This window comes from Chroicocephalus ridibundus, chromosome 6 (genome assembly GCF_963924245.1).
Source record: "Chroicocephalus ridibundus chromosome 6, bChrRid1.1, whole genome shotgun sequence".
Taxonomy (NCBI): Eukaryota; Metazoa; Chordata; class Aves; order Charadriiformes; family Laridae; genus Chroicocephalus; species Chroicocephalus ridibundus.
The window spans coordinates 43,435,516-43,453,752 of NC_086289.1; the positions used below are offsets into that span (position 1 = coordinate 43,435,516).

Sequence of the window (18,237 nt, forward strand, 5' to 3'; positions counted from 1 at the left end):
GACACGTTATACTGGGGACACGTGTGTGTGTGTGCGCGCCTGGGGGCTGCAAGGGGGGCCCTGAGAGCAGCAGCACACTGTGGCTCTGCTCTCCCCAGTTGCTTTTAGCTCTGTCCTGGTTTTAGAGGTAAGGGCATGGGGAAGCCCCGGGGTTCACCGTCCCACTCTGCTCACTGCGGTGGGCCCATGTGGTTCCCGAGGGAGGGCTGAGCTCACCCCCTCGCTCGGATACAACCACAAAAATGGAGGGAGCGGAGGGAGACTCCTGCTTTTCCAGTCTGGACTCAACAAAGATTCAGTTTTTTTGTTTGAGAAGGGAAAAAAAGGAAAAAAAAAAAATGAAAAAAATTCCCCTGGTTTGGGTTTGTTCCCAAGCAGAGCGTCTGCCTTCTGCTGGCCCCGCGCCCAGAAGCTGCCGTGAAATGGAAACAGCCCAACATGAGCCTGTGAGCAGAGGGAGCTTCCAGCAGGTAAAATGTGAGCGAGCTGAGGCAAAGCCCCAGATCACTGCACCGGGGGCATGTGCCACGGGACAGATGTGCTGAGCCATGAGCTGTTTCCAGATGTTTTACTTGAATCTCTCGACAGTCACCCACTGGGACCTGGCGCTTGTCTGGATCCCGTTCCCTATTGCCCCGGCTCTGGGAGATGAATAGGATGCACAGAAATGCTTTGTGCAAAGAGGAGGTTCCCCCTCTGGACTTTCTCCACAGAAGTCCTGCAAAGCCTTCCCAAGTGCTGCGGGGCAGCGCAGGGAGATGTGGTGCAATTGCGTGGGGTGGGGACGTGCGCTGGCTGCCAGCCTGGGATCGCTGAACTGGGATCACCTGTAACTTCTCCCCAGGTTGACTTCCACACGCATTATAAAGGCATTTGCATGTACTGCTTCGAAATGCCTCCCTGTTCCCATCTCACTGACTTTCTTCGTCCTGATGGAGAGAGGAGGGCGCTCCCAAGCTCCCTTCTCGCCACCTGAACTCCTGCACATCTCCCTAGCCCAGTTTCTCTTCTTTATCTCACGCTTAATGCAAGTCATCTTTGTTCCAGTCCCACTTCTGTCCCTCACACCGTTTTTTCCAGGTCTGCACTTGTTCCTGCTGCTGAGCAGAGCCAGAGAGGAGCCCCTGGCTTTGGGTGGCTGCATGGGCTTGCTGGGGGCTCGCAGGCAGGTGGCTAGGTCCTGCTGCCAGTGCCAGGCAAAGGGTGTTAGGGAGAGGGAGTGGGCTGCCAGAAGGCACATCTCAGGCGAATTGGCTGCTTCTGGAACTAGAAAAGCCCTTTTTCTTTGCAGGGTACCAGGAAGGATTGATTTGAGGAATACTTGGAGGTCATGAGGAGACTAAACGCGGCACATATGAAACTCCCTGTGTGAATCACCAGGACTTTTTCTTGTCACGAACCCCAGGAAATGGCACAGCCTCATCCAGGAGGGATGTGCTGGGTTATCTCCCACTGTCGGCCGGAGGGTCAGAGGATGTGTCTGACTTCAGGAACCCCTGCAGCGTCCCACCTCAAGAAAGGATGCTCCCCAGAAAAGAAATCCCGTGCTCTGCCAGGCGTTGTTGACTTTCATCCCTGCAGCCCACTGTGTCCCAAGCTGCCCGTTTCACGGTGCAAGACGTGGGCTGGCATGCGGCCACTCAAATTAAATACCATTTATCACAGCAAGCCCTGCGCCCACTTCACGCTCATCACCCTTGAGGGCTCTCCTCTCCACACGGCCAGGTGAGTAATGAAGGAAAGACTTAATTTGGGTACCACACAGACCTGTCTCATTTAATGCCCTGCATTAATCAAGGCCTGGGGAGAGTTTTCTCCACCTGCCGGCTATTTGAAGTGGGCTGCGTGGTTGGGAAGAGAGAGGGCATGTCCTGTGTGCCTGGCCCGGCAGGGTTACCATCCATCAGCTGCTCCGTGGTACCCGCTGGGGTGACTCTGGCTGGCAGCAGGGGAGAAGCGTGATGGGGTGAGGTGGGAACCCCTGGCAGGGGAAGGGGCTTTGCCATTGGGGCTTGGGGATGCTGAAGAAGTTTTAAGTAATGCCTAGACCTGGGATAATTATTTTTTTCTTTTTGCTGTCACCTTTGCCATGCCATGCCCATGCCAGGCCACTGCTTGGACCACGTAGCAGGTGAACTGTGATGCCAGGGAAGGAAGGCTGGGGCTGGAGAACTCGGGGCGACATTTGATGGCTTTTCTAGCTTGTTTCCCCCCCTCTCTGGGCACCTGCTGGGTGTTTGGTTGGAGGTCCCTGATGGTTTTCTGGCAGCAGATGCCTGCACAAGCCACAGCTAAAACTTTTCTGCTCCCGACTGCGCTTGGATGCTGCTTTTACCTGGCGGGTATCAGCCGCGGGGCTCCTCTCAGACCCTCCTCCATGTCCCGAGATCTCCTGGGGGAGACGCAGCAGGCAGGGCGGGATGTCCTGCTCAGCTGCACCCACCGAGGCGTGTTTTGGGGAGCCGGGGTGACCCCGCGGGCTCCCACTCGGAACAGGCATCGCAGCCTTTTGTCACCATCTAGTGGAAACATCCAGCCGCGACCCGGCACAGGATGAACAGGACGTCTGGGGACACTCCAGCTATGGTCCCTATGGAAGTGTCCCCCCATGGCTGGTCACCCATCTTGCCAAGCTTTTGGGGAGCCGTATTTGCCCCCCAGCCCCGCTCCCTGCCAGCCCTGGGCAGTGGAGGCCAGGTAAGTTGTCCCCAGTGCTGCCAGGCTGAGGACAAGCACAGGGGACAAGTCTCTGCTGTGCCAGAAACTACAAATCCTCAGCAAATCTCTCATGGGGTCTCCATTAAACTGGCTAAATTCCCTTTAAGTGTGGAATTAGATCAATGGTCCCAAGGTGCAGCCATGCTACAACAAGAGACAGTCATAAAAGCACCTAAAATACATTTACTCCACAAATAGAGCTGTCAAACCTGCTCTTTTGGCCAAATTACTCCTCACTGATGCTGCTCTGGAGACCTCCCTTGGCCCTGAAATTTCTGGTGGTGCCTGCAGAGGAGCAGGGCTGTGCTGTGCTGCTGGGACAGCCTTGCAAGGTCGTGTGTCTCCAGAAAAAAAAGCTGTCCTCGCTGCCGCTCTGTCATTCTCCCGCCCACTGCCAGGGCTGCCCGGAGGTCCTGACCACAGGTGGGATACAGGGAACAGCCCAGCCTTAACGCTGGCATCTGCAGTGCCCTGGCTACCTTCCTCCCCGCAGCATCCCTGGTCCTTTACGGTCACAGCAGCGGCTGGCAGGGTCAGACCATATCCAGACGTGCTCAATGGTGCAAGGATTCGCATGGAGCATGGATTAACGCAGCGCCATGGGCAGTGTCAGTTCTCCCTCCCCCGCACACAGGTTCTGCGCTCCTTCCCCCAAAAGCTGGGTCCTGCTGCAGCCTCGGAGGTGCCAGCGTCAAGGACAACCTGCCACCGCTGAGCAGGCTGCTGGGACAAGGGATGGAGCACAGGCAATACTGAGATGGAGCCTGCAAGGGCTGGGAACTGAGGCTGGCCAGTTGCCAGCCCAACCCTGTGCTGATCCCACCGCTGACACTATGTCATTAGACACATGCAGTGTTCCGGCTGCCAAAACTGCCCCTGGCTGAAGCAACAGTTGTCCCTTTCCCATGGCAAAGCAGCCATCCCGCAGCACGCAGAGGAACCAAGGCCAGCCCCGGCGCTGGCAGCAGAGCTGTAGGAGCAATGGTGATAACTCTGTTGCACCACGTGCAGGCACAGTGGGGAGGGTGCAATCAGTTAAAAATTCCTGCCAGGTCTCTGCCACCTCCTCCATCTCTATCACCCTGCATCCCTACGGGCCACCCTGGGTCTGTGTTGCTGCTTGCCCTGGGCACTCGGGGCTGGCTCCTGCAGCACATGGTGGGACACGAGCCAGACATTGCTGCTTCACACGTGGAGTCCAGCTGCCCTATACGAGGGGTTTCCCCAGGCGGGATCCCCATCTGCCTGCGTATATGACCAGGGCTGGAATGTGGGCAGCGTCTCCCTCTGTCCCAGCTCCCTCCCTTCCCATACTGGTTGATGGTGGCAGTCTCTCCACAGGCTGGCTTACTCCCGGAGAGGCTGACTGATCCCATCACCTCTCCATGAGCGAATCTGAGTTTTGTTTGGGTTTTTTTTTTATTATTATTTTATTTTAGGGCTCCCTAGGATCTTGTGTTCCCCAAGTTGGGGGCTTCTCAAGCAGGCCTCGGAAGGGCAAACTGCTATAGTCACACGTGTGTGAGTCAGGAGCCCCCAAGAGCTGGCTGGATGCCCACTTTGAAGTGGGAGGGGATGTAAGGCAGCAGGGAAGCCCCAGCGAGAGGCCGCTCAGGTCCTCGGGGAATCCCGTGTCAGGCAGGGGCAAGCCAGCACTCGGCCCTGCCAGCAGACTGTCAAGTTTTAAACAGGGGTGCTGCATTCTGCCCGGGGGCCATTCCTACCCCGACTTTACAGCCACAGGGATAAAACCCCACAGAGAGAAAGCTGCCATCTTCTTTCAATGAATTAATTCAAAAGCATTCATCAGGCAAGCACAGGTTTACTTTTTCCCCCAGCGTTGGGCCTTTTCTCCCCACCAGGAGCCACTGGAGGCAGCTGCAGGGTGCTCTGGTGCCAACTGCGACCTCAGCAGCCGCACAGCGACCAGCCCCAGGGGATGCTTCAAGCTGCCCAAGGGGACTTAGTGCCTGCCGAGGGTTGGGGAGAGGATGCCGGGGGAGAGTGAAGGGGGGTGGCAGAGGCAGAGCTGGGGAGACCCCCAGCCCCAACTTTTTGCCAATGCCTAAAGAAAAGGCAAAGGCGTGCTCAGACCTCAGAGCGAGTTCCGTCCCTGGAGCTGAGACTGGGAAGCCGGCCCCGGCACCGCAAACAGCGTCTAGCAGGCTCGCTCCCGGCCCCGGGAACCCTGGACCCCCCTCCCGACCCCGGGACCCCCCTCTCTCGACTACGACACCCCGTCCTCCCCACCCCAAGACCTCCGGAGCCCCCTCCTGGCCCCAGGACCTCCGGACAGCCCTTCCGACCCTGGCACCCCCCTCCCGGCGCCGGGACCTCCAGACCCCTCTCCCGGCTCCGGGACCCGCTAACACTCCCCTCCCGGCCCCGGGACCCCTCTCCCGGCCCCCGGACACCCCCCTCCCGGCCCCGGGACCTCCGGACACCCCCTCCCAGCCCCGGGACCTCCGGACACCCCCCTCCCAGCCCCGGGACCCGCTAGCACTCCCCTCCCGGCCCCGGGACCCCTCTCCCGGCCCCCGGGCTCCCGGACACCCCCCTCCCAGCCCCGGGACCCGCTAGCACTCCCCTCCCGGCCCCGAGACCCCTCTCCCAGCCCCGGGACGCTCGGACACCCCTCCTCCCGGCGCCGAGACCTCCGAACACGCCCCTCCCGGCCCCAGGACCCCCAGCCCCCCCTCACGACCCCAGCCCGGCTCCACCACGTGGTCCGCCGATCGCCACGTGCTCTCCCGCGGCCCGGGCCACACCCACCCTCCCCTAAGCCCCGCCGCCCAATCAGGACGCAGGTGCCCAGCTGCCGCCCTCTCATTGGCTAACGCCTATTCCTCCCGGGCGGGCGGTGCGTCCCCCCGCTGTCGCCCCCCGCCTCGCGGACTCCCCGGGAGCCGGAGGCTGTAACGCGCTTTCCCGTTGGCTGATCGTAAAGCGCCGGGGATTGGCGGAGGGACTCGAGGGGCGGGGAAGGCGATTGGCCGGGCGGCGCAGCGAGCGCGGCGATTGGCCGAGGCGGGGGCGGAGTGGGCGTGGCGTGGCGGAGGGCTAGGCAAGGCGAGCGGAAGGGGCCTGCGTTCGCCCTTTCGTTTCAGTCCCCGGTCCGGGTCGCCAGCACCTCGCCGCTGCTCCCGCCGACCGCCCGGGGCCCGTTCCGCTCCTCGCCGCTACCCCTGGCCGGCAGGTGCCCACCCTTCTCCTGAGAGAAAGCTCGGCCGCCGCCCAGCACCGCCGCCATCATGGTGAAGATCGCCAAGGTGAGGGTGCGCCGGGCGGGGCGGCGCTCGGGGCCGCCAGGCGGGAACCGAGCGGCCGCCGCCATGGCGGGGGGGGGGATGACGAATGGCAATGGGGGTAGGGGGTGGGGGGAGCCGGGCCGCCGTTCTCCTCAGGCCGCGCGGCAGTTTCCAGGCCTCCCCTCTCTCACCGGGAAGATGGCGGCGAGGGGAGGGGCGGCGCTCGGTGGGAACGGTTTCACGCTTCACTTCCCCCCGCTCCGCTCCCCGGTCCCGTCCCGGTCCCCTCCATGTTGCTGGTGTGTGTGGGGCGGGGGGGAAATTGTGTGAGGCTGTGGCGGGTGGGGGGGGGGACGGCACCTCAGCGCGCGCCGCATGCGAGCGCGCGCAACCGGGCGGGGGGGGCGGGGCTACGTCGCCGCGCGGCCACGTGGTGCGGCGGGGAGCGCGAGCACGTGTGAGCGCCGGGCGCCCCCCGCCCGCCCCGGGATGGCCCCGACAGTACCGGGGGCGGGGGGGGATGGTGGTGAGGGGGAAACTTCGGTGGGCCGCGCACCCCCGGCTCCGTGTTCCCCCCCCTCCCCGGGGCCCCGCGGGGGCGGGCGAGGCGGCCACGTGGTCGGGACAATTGCGCGGCGGGGACCGGGGTGGCTCGGTGCCGGGCGGGGAAAAGAACATCGCGTAACGCCTCGGTCTCTTTCTCTCTCTCTCTTTCAGACTCCCAAGAATCAGATCAAACAGAAAAAAATGGCTCCTCCCCCCAAAAAGGTCGAGGAAAGCGAGGAGGAAGAGTCCTCCGAGCTGGAGGAGAGCAGCGGGGAAGAGGTGATCCAACTGGGAATGATCCCGGAGCGGGGGGGGTTGTGTGCGTGTTATAAAAGTGTCGTGAGGGTTGGGGGGGAGTGTATAGCAGGTGGTAAAGAATCAACGTTAATAAACAATTAGCATCTGTCGGTTAAGTCTGGCTGAAGAATAAACTGGATTTCATAAGAGGAAAGCAGCGTGGGGAAAACTAGCGTAGCTGCTAGGTCTGTACTTTCAGGCTTTGGGAAGGACTCCTGGCATCTTAAAGGTGTTCCTTGTACTGATGAGCAAGTGGATGATTAATTACTGTACCAGAGTATCAGCAATAAGTGATTTGTCACACACAAATAATACGCAAGACTTAAGAATTTCAAGCTACTGATTGCTACTAGAGAGATCATGGGTCTTGCTTCAGGACCAGGGAATTTGGAGATGCTTTAATATTCTAGAAGTAGACTGTTAAAAGCATGACAAACACAGTTTTGAGCTTTATTAATTCAACAGAATAGTCAATTAAGGTCATTCAGAAACTAAGTCTGTCAGAAAGCTTTTCTTTAGATTGCAGTTGCTATATATTTGTCTGACATGGGAGTAATGGTAGTTTAAAGGGCCAGCATAAGAGTCTTACACTAATATGTATTTCAGATGATCCCTCAGAAGAAACAACAAAAAGTAGCAGTTACACCAGCCAAGAAGGCGGCTACCCCTGCAAAGAAGGCTGCTACTCCTGCAAAAAAAGCAGTTACACCCGCCAAGAAGGCTGTGGCTACTCCAGCCAAAAAGCCTATCACTCCGTCACCTAAAAAGGCTGCTGTCTTAATCAAAGGAGCAAAAAATGGAAAGAATGCCAAGAAGCAAGAGAGTGAGGAGGAAGATGAAGATGATGAGGAAGATGATGATGATGATGATGAGGATGAGGACGAGGAAGATGATTCTGGTAAGTTGCTTTTGAAACGTGTGTTTGTCCTTGTATAAGTTGACTAAAGCTGGTCCAGTCAAGTTGCTGAATTTGAGTACCTTTGGAATCGAAAGTTTAGTACGATTTAATACTCTTGAGAGGGGGATCCATTGATGAAAAGGTGGTGAGGAAGGAAAGGTGGGGAACTGGAGATGTTTGGAGAACTCGGGCTGCAGCTGCCTTAGCTGCAGCATGCGAAGCATCTTCTAGTTTCCTGATCATTTTTTCCTGAACTTTGCCAAAGTCTTGTGGGGGGGAAAAACGAAAAGTACTTTTGAAGACTGAGCTATATGGATCTTGCTGTACGCTTGTTGCGCAGATGAGGAGGAGGAACCAGCAATACCTGTGAAGCCTGCAGCCAAAAAGCCTGCAGCAGTACCAGCCAAAAAGCCTGCAGTTGTGCCAGCAAAGCAAGAATCGGAAGAGGAGGACGATGAGGATGATGATGAGGATGATGAGGAAGATGATGGTATGTGTGATATAAGAAAACTTTGCCTGATTCTTTAATAACAAAAAAAATTAAATTATGTTAAACTAATAAAACACTTATAGGGAGCTAAATGGGGTGTAACTTAATGGATTAGTGGGAGTGATGCAGAGTGTATGTGTGTCTCCATTTAGTGCCCAGCTGATTTTAGCTGGCTACTAGTGACCGTCAGGTGTGGATGAGTGTGTGTTTATTTCCCTATTGCTGGTAAAACTTTTTACTCTTGGGATATGGGTGTTGTTTTTTAATGCAGTAAAACTTGAGGGAGGGGCAACTTTTATATATGCTAAATATATTAATCTCCTTTTCTGAGAACATACAAACATAAGGGAGCGTGAGAAACGTTATTTTACTTCACGAACAGAAGGGGCTTAATCTTGAACATGTCTGAAGTCTTGTGCTCCCTTGTTTCAGAATCTGAAGATGAAGCCATGGACACAACCCCTGTTCAAGTGAAGAAACCTACTCCAGCAAAGGCCGCACCAGTGAAAGCCAAGGCAGAATCTGAAGATGAGGAAGATGAAGAGGAGGAGGATGATGATGAAGATGATGATGAAGAGGAGGAGGATGAAGAGGATGCCGAGGAGGAAAGTGAGGATGAAAGTGAGTTTAACTGTGTTTGAGAGTGTAACTCTAATAACAGGAAAGATGCCTGAGCAAAATTTTTGTCCTATAATGGTCTTTTGGCCTGAGGAACAGTTGCTGTAGTGACAAGACAAGGTCTTGTGTGTGACAAGTGTAAAGATCCTGTATTGATCCAGGATAGGAGAAATTGTTTTGTACTTCTGTTTCATGTTGTTTGTTCTTTATCACAGAACCTGTCAAGGAAGCACCTGGAAAGAGGAAGAAAGAAATGGCCAATAAAAGTGCACCAGAGGCCAAGAAAAAGAAGACAGACGGTAGGTGATGTGGGATCATCAAACAATGCCCGTTTGAGGGACTGTTATTGGACTGTTGGATGAGGCACCTAATGGTGAAGGGACAGGATGCTCAGTGGGGCTTTTCCCAGCACAAGTGATGATTATAAGGGACTTAATACTGAAGTATGATGTCACTTTTGAGCAGAAACTGATGTGCTGAAGCTGTCTGGAGTTTGGCTTTCGGTTCTTTTAACTGCCTTAACCTTGATTATCCTTTCATTTAAAGGGCCCACTTCACCTTTCTCCCTCTTTGTGGGAAATTTGACCCCCACCAAGGATTATGACGAACTGAAGACTGGCATCAAAGAATTCTTTTTGAAGAAGAATATTGAAGTTTCAGATGTCAGAATTGGTGCTTCCAAGTGAGTTCATCAGTAGAATTTTGCTGCATGTTTCTTTTAATGGGCAGTTGTTTGTTTGGAGAGGTACAACTGTGCTGATGTTGGTTCCCTTCGAGGTCCTGGGATGGTTCCTTGATGGTGTATGGAAGCTAGAATAGGCATGGTACTGATAAGGGTATAATAAATACTTGCCTGGATGGCAGGTGCTTTAGACGGCATCTCCCTAAAGGGAGAACTGCCAGTTTGGCACAGAGCTGTTCTCTGTTTTGGTTATGTGGGCCAGTTAGCATTTCCTTTATTAATGCTCTAACTTGACCAGTGGGGACCTCTCTGGTTCTGGGTTTCTGTTTGTCTTCTCTGTTACTAGAGATAGATGAGCTTAAATAGTAAGGTTACTCTTCTTTCAGGCGATTCGGCTACGTAGACTTTTCATCTGCTGAAGATCTGGATAAAGCTCTCCAACTGAATGGGAAAAAGTTAATGGGTTTGGAAATCAAACTGGAAAAAGCAAAGAGCAAGGAAATGGTAAAAGAAAATAAGAAAGGTATGGCCCATTACTATGAATACTTGGGCACATCAAAGAAGAGTTGTCATAATCGGGCCTCGGAGCAGGCTTGCAGTGTTACTGATGGCTGCTATCCTGCTCTTTTAAGGCAGATCTTCCGGGTTTGGGCTCTGTATCTTAAACAGTTTCTTAAATGCTAACGTGGACAGGCAAGTTCAGACTAGATGTGATCCCAAGAAATAATGCATACTGAGGGGTCTGAGGAGGAAATGTGGCTCTTCCTGCAGCTTTCAGAACCTGCTTTCTGAACTTGATGCCCTTAAAAGAAGTACAATGGCAGCCTAATTAACTGTCACAATAGCTTCTTTTTCAGCTTCTGAAAATGTGAATGCTTATTGTGGTTTATTTTCTGCTGGATCAACACGCTCTGGTTCTCACTGAACTGGCAGTGTAGATGAGTAGGGATTTTTTAGCTGGTAATATGGAAGTAACTTTTCTGTCTCTTTGCAGAGAGAGATGCTAGAACGCTGTTTGTGAAGAATCTGCCCTACCGCTTAACTGAAGATGAAATGAGAGATGTGTTTAAAAACGCACTAGAAATCCGAATAGTGTTGAACAAAGAGGGGAACAGCAAAGGGTACGTAGCTGAGAGGAACCGCAAACATCCATCAGTCCTTAAACTCTTGGCATATTTTCATAAGCTTGTGTCCTTAAGCTACCTTAAGGGATCTGCTGCATTAGGTGTACTGAAAACACTGATTTTTGAAGCATTTTTCTTCCATGACCTTCTTCCCATCCTCTTCCACCCCATCCCTGTGAACTTAGTTATTCCTGGAAGGAAGCATTTGCTTATGTTCTTTTCCGTGCTGTAGGATGGCCTACATTGAATTTAAAACAGAAGCTGAGGCAAACAAAGCTCTGGAGGAGAAACAGGGCGCAGAGATTGACGGTCGTGCCATGGTCATTGACTTCACTGGTGAGAAGAGTCATCAAGACTATCAGAAAGGTACTTTTCCAGACCAACAACATCTATGCAAATGACATTTAGGACTTAATTGCACTCGTTTCAGAAGTTTGCTAGGGATAGAGTGATTTGGAGAACTGCAGGAAAGCTGTAAGGTATCAGGAAGGGACCTTTTGCCTGCCTTGTGCTGTGCATCCTATGCATTTCACGTCCAAAACATACAGTGGAGACAAGAGGAGACAACTAGTCTAGGTGACCAAAACTGCGTTGTGTTTGGTCTTATGCCTCACCTTGATGTGAGGAGGGAGCAACAGCTGCTCTCACCCTAGAGAGCATCTTGTGCCTAGAGGAAGAGAGCACTCTCCTTCCCCAAACTTGCACTTACAGCACTGGGTTTTCTCCACAGGAGGCGGAGAGAGGGAGACAAAGACCCTAATTGTCAACAACCTCTCATACGCTGCTTCAGAAGAGACTCTCCAAGAAGTGTTTAAGAAAGCTTCTTCCATCAAGATGCCACAGACCAACCAGGGCAGGCCGAAAGGGTAAGTTGTGCCTTTCTCCTGACTCATGAGTTGGCATCGCGAGTGACTTACCTCCACAGATCCCTTGTGCTCCCAGGCTCACTGCAATCTTCCTCTCCAAATAGGTATGCGTTTGTAGAATTTCCCACAGCTGAGGATGCCAGAGAGGCGTTGAATTCCTGTAACAACACAGAGATTGAAGGCAGAGCAATCAGACTGGAATTCAGCTCACCGTCATGGCAGAAAGGGAACATGAACGCAAGAGGAGGATTTAATCGTAAGTGTTCCATGTATGGTTTTTTAAAACAGCTGTGGCAGGAGCGTACCATATGTGCAAAAGCTGCTTAAAAAAAAACCCCATGCCTGTGGAGTGAAAGACTTGCATCCTTAGTGAGTGTGCTGGATATGATGACTGATTATCTGAAATGCTGATGAAACTATTGCCGAAGTCCTCTAGATAGTCAAGTGCTGATCCAGCAGTGTCTGTCCAGTTAGTATGCCTATTGATAAGATGCAAGCATCTATTTAAAAAAAATATATCTATTCCGGCAGCACCAGGTTGGGTGATGGGGTTACTCTAACATCAGGTTCTAACTGCAGTCCTGAAAAAGTTTCCAAGGATTTCTTTTAAGTGCCTGAGCTGCTACTTCAAAACAAACCCCTTAGCCCTGTGAGCTGTCTCGGAGCAAGCTATGCAAGCTGGATGTGATGTTAAGAAACTGATGGTTGCCTTGCTCAGGTGTAATGATCTCTGAATGTATTCTCTTTCCATAGAACAAAGCAAAACGTTGTTTGTCAGAGGCCTTTCTGAGGACACCACAGAGGAGACGCTAAGAGAATCATTCGAAGGCTCTATAAGTGCTAGAATAGTCACAGACAGAGACACTGGATCATCTAAAGGGTATGTTAAACATTACCTGGGATTAGTTCAGTTCCTACAAAGAGACTCACTTTTAACTGATTTGTGCAGTGCAGGGTGTTGCTCACGCGGGTGATTCTTTGAAGCTAGTTAATTGCATGGAACCAGAGAACAAGCTTACAGCATCAGGTCTGTCTGTAGAGAGCAGCGTGTCCTCACTTCTCAATGAGCTCCTTCCTGCCAACAAATCCATGGCAGCCTATGGATTCGCACGAGAAGGATATTAATTGTTCAGTATTGGCCAACTCACAATGAGGCTCCTATCGATTGTGATTAGCCACTGCTGCTCTACAAGTAACATTCCCTGTGTGGTTGGAGAAGCGTGGGTCTTGTTTCCGAAGGGATTGCTATCGAGTACCTGTAGGTGGTGCTACAGCTTGTGGAGTCTGACTGTCTCTGAACCTGTTTCCTAGGTTTGGGTTTGTGGACTTCAGCTCCCCAGAAGATGCCAAAGCAGCTAAAGAAGCCATGGAGGACGGAGAGATAGATGGAAACAAAGTGATCCTTGATTTTGCCAAGCCAAAGGGTGAATTTCAACGTGGCGGCGGATTTGGCGGTGGATTTGGTGGTCGTGGCGGCAGAGGAGGAGGCCGAGGAGGAAGAGGAGGTGGATTTGGCGGCAGAGGTGGTGGCAGAGGATTTGGAGGTAAGAGGAGGGAAATGCTGCTGTTCTGAGGGCGTGTGCTCAAAATTAACCCAAAGCTGTTCTCAGGATTGTGGTGTGGTGCCACCACAGAGGGCCTGATCTGAATCAGGGTGGGCTTGGAAGGGCAGTGGTGCCTGTGCAGGGACACCTGTAACTCTGCTTCTTGACCCAATTTTCTTTCTAGGTAGAGGAGGTGGCTTCCGAGGAGGCAGAGGAGGAGGTGGAGATCACAAGCCGCAAGGGAAGAAGATAAAGTTTGAATAAACTTCCCCTTTTCTTTCCCTTCTGCTCTCTGAGACTATCTGAAAGGACTCCGGGGGTTTTTATTCTCCTTTTATCTTGACGGAGCCTTGGGAGGACATTCCAAGATGCGAAGCAGTACTGTGAGCCACTTGGAAGATCCCATTTTCATTTCAAGGAAGAGAGAGCAAGCCATTTTGACTGCTTGCCTATTCAAAGGAACTTTTTAAAAAATGAGCGATAGATGTGGGAATTTACCCCTTGTCTGTGAGTTGTCTTGAATTTATAATGTTTTACCCATGTACAAAACTATTTTTTTTTCCTATAAACTTCTGTAGCATTTTTGCTGTAAAAATGCAGAATGTTTTATCATTTGTGCTTCAGCACCCTGTCTTGGACAGATTAAAGGACCTAAACTGGTTCGTGTTACTTCTCTGCCACTAACTGCAGCAGGGCTGTGAGAAACAGTGTCCTGAGCCTTCTCTCTCTCAAGGTCATTAATGTCACAGGCGGCAGCTCTGCTTTAGCCCATGTCCTCTCCTGACAACGTATGTGTCCTGTGCTTGGAGTGCTTGCAGGAAGGAAGAGGGAGAGGAGTACAACAGCTGGAGCAAGCCCTGTGGCTTTTTTTTTTTTTTTACTGAAGATGTATGTGACGTTGCATGCTACCAACTTGGGTTTTTTACTTTTTAAACAAATGAGTAAATTGGATATTGTACCAAGGCCCTGTAGCTCAATCATGCTCTTACATGTGTTGCCTCTTGTGCTCCATTCCCCATTGTCTCTGTCTTGACTTATCCCGAGGTGGGAAGCAAATCCATCAAAACAGGAGCAGCACCTGCGCTTGCTCCGTTGACCAAACTCATGCCTTGGTCAGGGGCTGATGCTTCCACCCGTGTGTGAATGAAGGTGGTAGGTGATGGCACAGCCCCTTGGCACTCAGTAGTAGCCTCTTTTTTCCACCTGGGCACTTGGCTGGTGTCCTGTGGTGGCAGCTGCAAGGGGACAACGCTGCTCTTGAGTGACTGCAGCGCAGGGGGGCAGGAAGCCACGGGGGCAGCTGCTGTTCTGGTGTCACGGGGGTGGTGTTGGCTGCAAGGCTGTGGAGCTGTTGTGTACAAGCCTCCTCTGGGCACAGGTACCGGCAGGCTCACGTGTCCTACTGGAAGGGTCCCCTGCCAGCCTGGGGGGCAATGACATTAAACCTCCGTGGTTGCAGATGGCTCCAACCCTCCTTCCATATTGCAGCAGCGCTGAGAACTTCCTTGCCATGCCAAGCCCTCGCGGCCCCCCAGATGCAGATGTGGTGGCCTCTTTGCGTCTGTACAGCTCCTGGAGGAACAAAGGGCATCCCTGCACGCGGAAAGTTTAATATAACATATAACATCAGTAGAACCCAGCGGGGAGCAGTTGCTTTGGGCCTGGGGGCGCCGTTCGTGCCGGAGACCCGAGGAGGGGTCCGTGTGCCTTTCCCCCCGCCTCAACCCCTTCAGCAAAGGGCTCCTCTCCAGCCCTTCGGGCATCAGCCATTTTAAGAGCCGGTGCCCCAGCCCCGGCGGCAAATGGTCGGAGGGCGACGGCGGGACCGGCCACCGGGGGGCAGCACCCGCCCGCCATCGGGCGGCGACAGCGGGGCCGCGGGGTGAGGAGCCGCGGCGGCCCCGCGGGGTCCTCACCACAGCCTCGGTGGGGGCGTTTGGTGTCCTGCGGAGAACAGGAGGGGCGCGGAGACACCCCCCCTCCGCCTCCCTGCTCAGGAGGCTGAGCAAAGCGGTGTCCTTCCCGACCCGCGTCCCTGCGGCCGCTCGCCGCCTCCCCCCGCCGTCCGACCCCTCCCGGCCCGGCCCTGCGGCCACTGCGGGACACTGGGTCCCTGCTGGTCCCCTGGGGAGGGGTCCCACAGCGGCAGGAGGCAGCCCTGGCTTGCGCTGGAGGCGGAAAGGGCAAGAGCATCCGTTCGGCATTTGCCTTTTTTCCCCGCCTTGTGAAATTCTTGGTGCCACGGGGAAGCTGGCCCTGGGGGCAGTGACCCAGCCTGCCAAGTCCAGCATGTCCTGGTCCCCTTTGCTGGCCTCTCCGCTCCCCATCACCATGTCGAGCAGTCAAGCCGGGTGCCAGCCCCAGAAACCCACCCTCCCCTCCCCAGTGCCCAAACACCGAGGTGAGACCCACGGGCTCACCCATGGCTTCTCCTCTTCACCTCAGCCAGGTTCAAACCTGATTTCTCCTGTCCCTGTGGATGTGGCTCGCTCTGCTCTGGGTCACTGCTGACCCATGGGGCGTGTGTCCCATTGCGCCGTGGCCAGGGGATGTGTCACCCTGTGGTGGTGCTTTGGTTGGGTGAAAACAAGGCAGTGAGTGTGGTTCTGCCGTGGAGAGGGAGACAGGGACAGTAAGGGGAGAGGGCGACAGGGACGGCAAGCTCCTTCAGCGCGAGGAGAGGGTGTTTGACCTGCCGAAACCACGGAAGGTAAGGCGAGGAGCTCCTCATTGCAGGGCACCCGGGCAACCTGGAGTTTAGCTGGGTTCAAAATGCAGGTGGACGAGCTCATGGAAGAGAGAAAATATCCACCGGCCCTTGTTGAAGGCCACACCAGGCTCCGCAGGGAAGCTGTGCCGAGTTGGAGCAGGGCAGCACAGCCCCCAGGTGCCCGCTCCAACCAGCGGTTTTGCCACTGTAGCCCATCACCAGGGTCCATTCCCAACCAGCCAGGCTGTCTTGGCCAGCAGAAACCCACTAGCAATAAGACAAGGTGAGGGCTTGGGTGTTTTTGTTGGTGGTGGTTTGTTGTTGTTTTTTTTTCTCCTTCTTCTTTTAACCTTTATTTAGAAACTAGAATATTCACCGAATCTACAAGGTTTCTCTTTAACAGGTCCCGCCAGGTGAAGAGCAACGCTGAGATTTCTGCACGCAGCCCTGGCTCGCCGTACGGCGAGCAAGAGCCGTCCCTGCATATGGGATAAACACATCCAGCCTAATGCACTGTACCGGACATAAATTACGGAGGTGTCAATTTGGAAAGTATTTCTGAACTCGCTCCCGTTGGAAGGAGGGAGGGAGGGGACGGGGAAACGATGGAGTGTCGTATGTTGCCTAAGCCCAGCGGGCACCGAAAATGCCCTCGGGGGCTCTGCCCTGTGCTGCGGGCACTTGCCCCGGGGACACGGTGCCACTGGGGGGCATCAAAAAAAAAAATCACATTTCACAGTATCGCCGCCACCAACCCCCAGTACCAACGGCCGAGCCCAGGGCAGCAATGGACTCTTTCTCTTCCTTCTCTTCAAATTTGACAGCTCGTCTGAGCAGACGAGGGGCATTTGCGGAGAAGTGGCGTGGCTTGGTGGGAGGGTGCCTTTTTTTGGCTGGTTTATGCTCTTTTTTTTTTGTTTGGTTGGTTGGTTGTTTTTTTCTAACCTGGGGGACATACAGACTGGGAGTAAACAAAACAGGCCCGCTTCCAAAACACATTAAGAAAAGGAAAGGCAAGAAAAAAAAGAAAAAAAAGGCACTGCACAGGGGGACCTTTGAGGTAGTCAAAATTTTTTTTTCCTTTCGATGTCTGGCACCAGAGAGGGTGAGAGAGAGCGAGCGAGCGCATGTTTCGCTGTGCATGGTCAGGGCCCGGGGGGGGGTGGGGGGGTTGGTGGCTGTGCATGTGTTGTGCCCCCCCGCGCGCAGGGACATCGGGGCTGGCCCGGGGACACCTGCGTGCGCAGAGCCTGTGCCTGTCACCCCGGCGCCCATGCCTGCCCGTGGCTTTGCACATCCCCGTGGCTTTGCTGACGCCTGCAGCCGGTGGCTGGAGAGCATCCGTGGCCCCCGCGTCTCTCTGCATGGGGTGGGGGCCATCACAGCAGCTGGCTCGGGGCTCCCCCTGACAGCTCCAGTGGCCCTTTCAGCCCAAAGAAAACGGGCCACGGCTCGCGCCACCACTCCCTGTTGTGCTCCTTGGCCTCATCCCGTAAAGCAAACACTGCCACGACCCCGAGAGGAGCAGACGTGCCGAACACCAGCCCTCCTTCACCTTGTCCCCTTGGACCCTGCTCCGCGCGCCGGGGTGGGACCGATGCTCTCCAACCCGCCCTGGAGCATTGGGCTCGCTGCAGAGCCGGGGCTGAGCCCGAAGCGGGGCTGTGGGGGCCATTGTCCCCCCACGAGGCACCCCACCAGGGCAGCCCTGCCAAAGGAGAAGGTCTCCCTGCAGAAAGCCCCTGGGACTCCTGCACCCGAGCCAGGGTCCCAGATGTGATGAGTCCCTGGGCCGCTCAAGCCAGGGACAAATGGGTTTCTTTGCCTTCTCCTTGGCCACGGGCAAGGGCAGCCTGCCTCATCCCTTCCCTTTCCTGCCAGGAGGAACAAATCCCTGAGGAATTCCGTCTGGGTGCATTCCTCTTGAGTGCACACACAGGGAGGCCGGCAGAGGGGCTGGGGAGCCCAGCACAGCCTGGGCTGGTGCTGGGAGCCACCATCATCTGGGACCCCCTATCAGGGACAAAGACCCCAGTTCCCAGATTGCCTGGCTCAAACTCTAATGGGGGCACGGGGCTGGCGAGGTCCAGCCTTGGAGTCCACCCCCTTTCCCCGACCCTGGCTGCATAGTGGGGACACAGAGAGGACTTTGGCAGGGGTGAACCCAATGCACACAGGGTCGATGTCACGAGAAACCTTGACTTTTGAGACGGGGTAGGGGGGCTCACACACTTGTAAACTACTCAACTGGAGAGCCAGATCCTGAACATCTCCAAAAAATGCCTGTGCCACATCCTTCCCTGCCTCCCCCCACCCCACCATTTATTGTGCTCCAGTGGAGATCGTACCTAAAGCAGGGCACAAAACCCTCTGCCCTCTCTCTCTCTCCTCTCATTCTGTGCTAGATTTGTTGTGTTTTTTTGTCGTTTTTTTTTTTCTCTCTTCTTTTTCAACAACCCCCAACCCAGCTGGAGATAAGTGAACCACGTTACAGTA

The 18,237-nt window shown here is 54.4% G+C and overlaps 1 protein-coding gene and 2 non-coding genes across 3 annotated transcripts; all 3 read left to right on the forward strand.

Annotated features, from left to right (window-relative positions):
* The first annotated feature begins 5,735 nt into the window (after positions 1–5,735).
* On the forward strand, positions 5,736–13,700 carry NCL (nucleolin). The gene is made up of 15 exons (XM_063339350.1): positions 5,736–5,987; positions 6,684–6,791; positions 7,416–7,707; positions 8,048–8,197; positions 8,630–8,818; positions 9,031–9,114; positions 9,362–9,497; positions 9,884–10,020; positions 10,492–10,618; positions 10,854–10,987; positions 11,352–11,487; positions 11,592–11,743; positions 12,241–12,367; positions 12,799–13,031; positions 13,216–13,700. Exons 1-15 carry the CDS (start codon positions 5,970–5,972, stop codon positions 13,293–13,295), a joined length of 2,103 nt encoding a protein of 700 aa, XP_063195420.1. The 5' UTR covers positions 5,736–5,969; the 3' UTR covers positions 13,296–13,700.
* LOC134518055 (small nucleolar RNA SNORD82) lies at positions 9,223–9,292 on the forward strand. The gene has a single exon (XR_010071850.1). It is a non-coding gene; the product is annotated as a small nucleolar RNA SNORD82 (small nucleolar RNA).
* LOC134518056 (small nucleolar RNA SNORD20) lies at positions 11,867–11,943 on the forward strand. The gene has a single exon (XR_010071851.1). It is a non-coding gene; the product is annotated as a small nucleolar RNA SNORD20 (small nucleolar RNA).
* Positions 13,701–18,237: the final 4,537 nt, after the last annotated feature.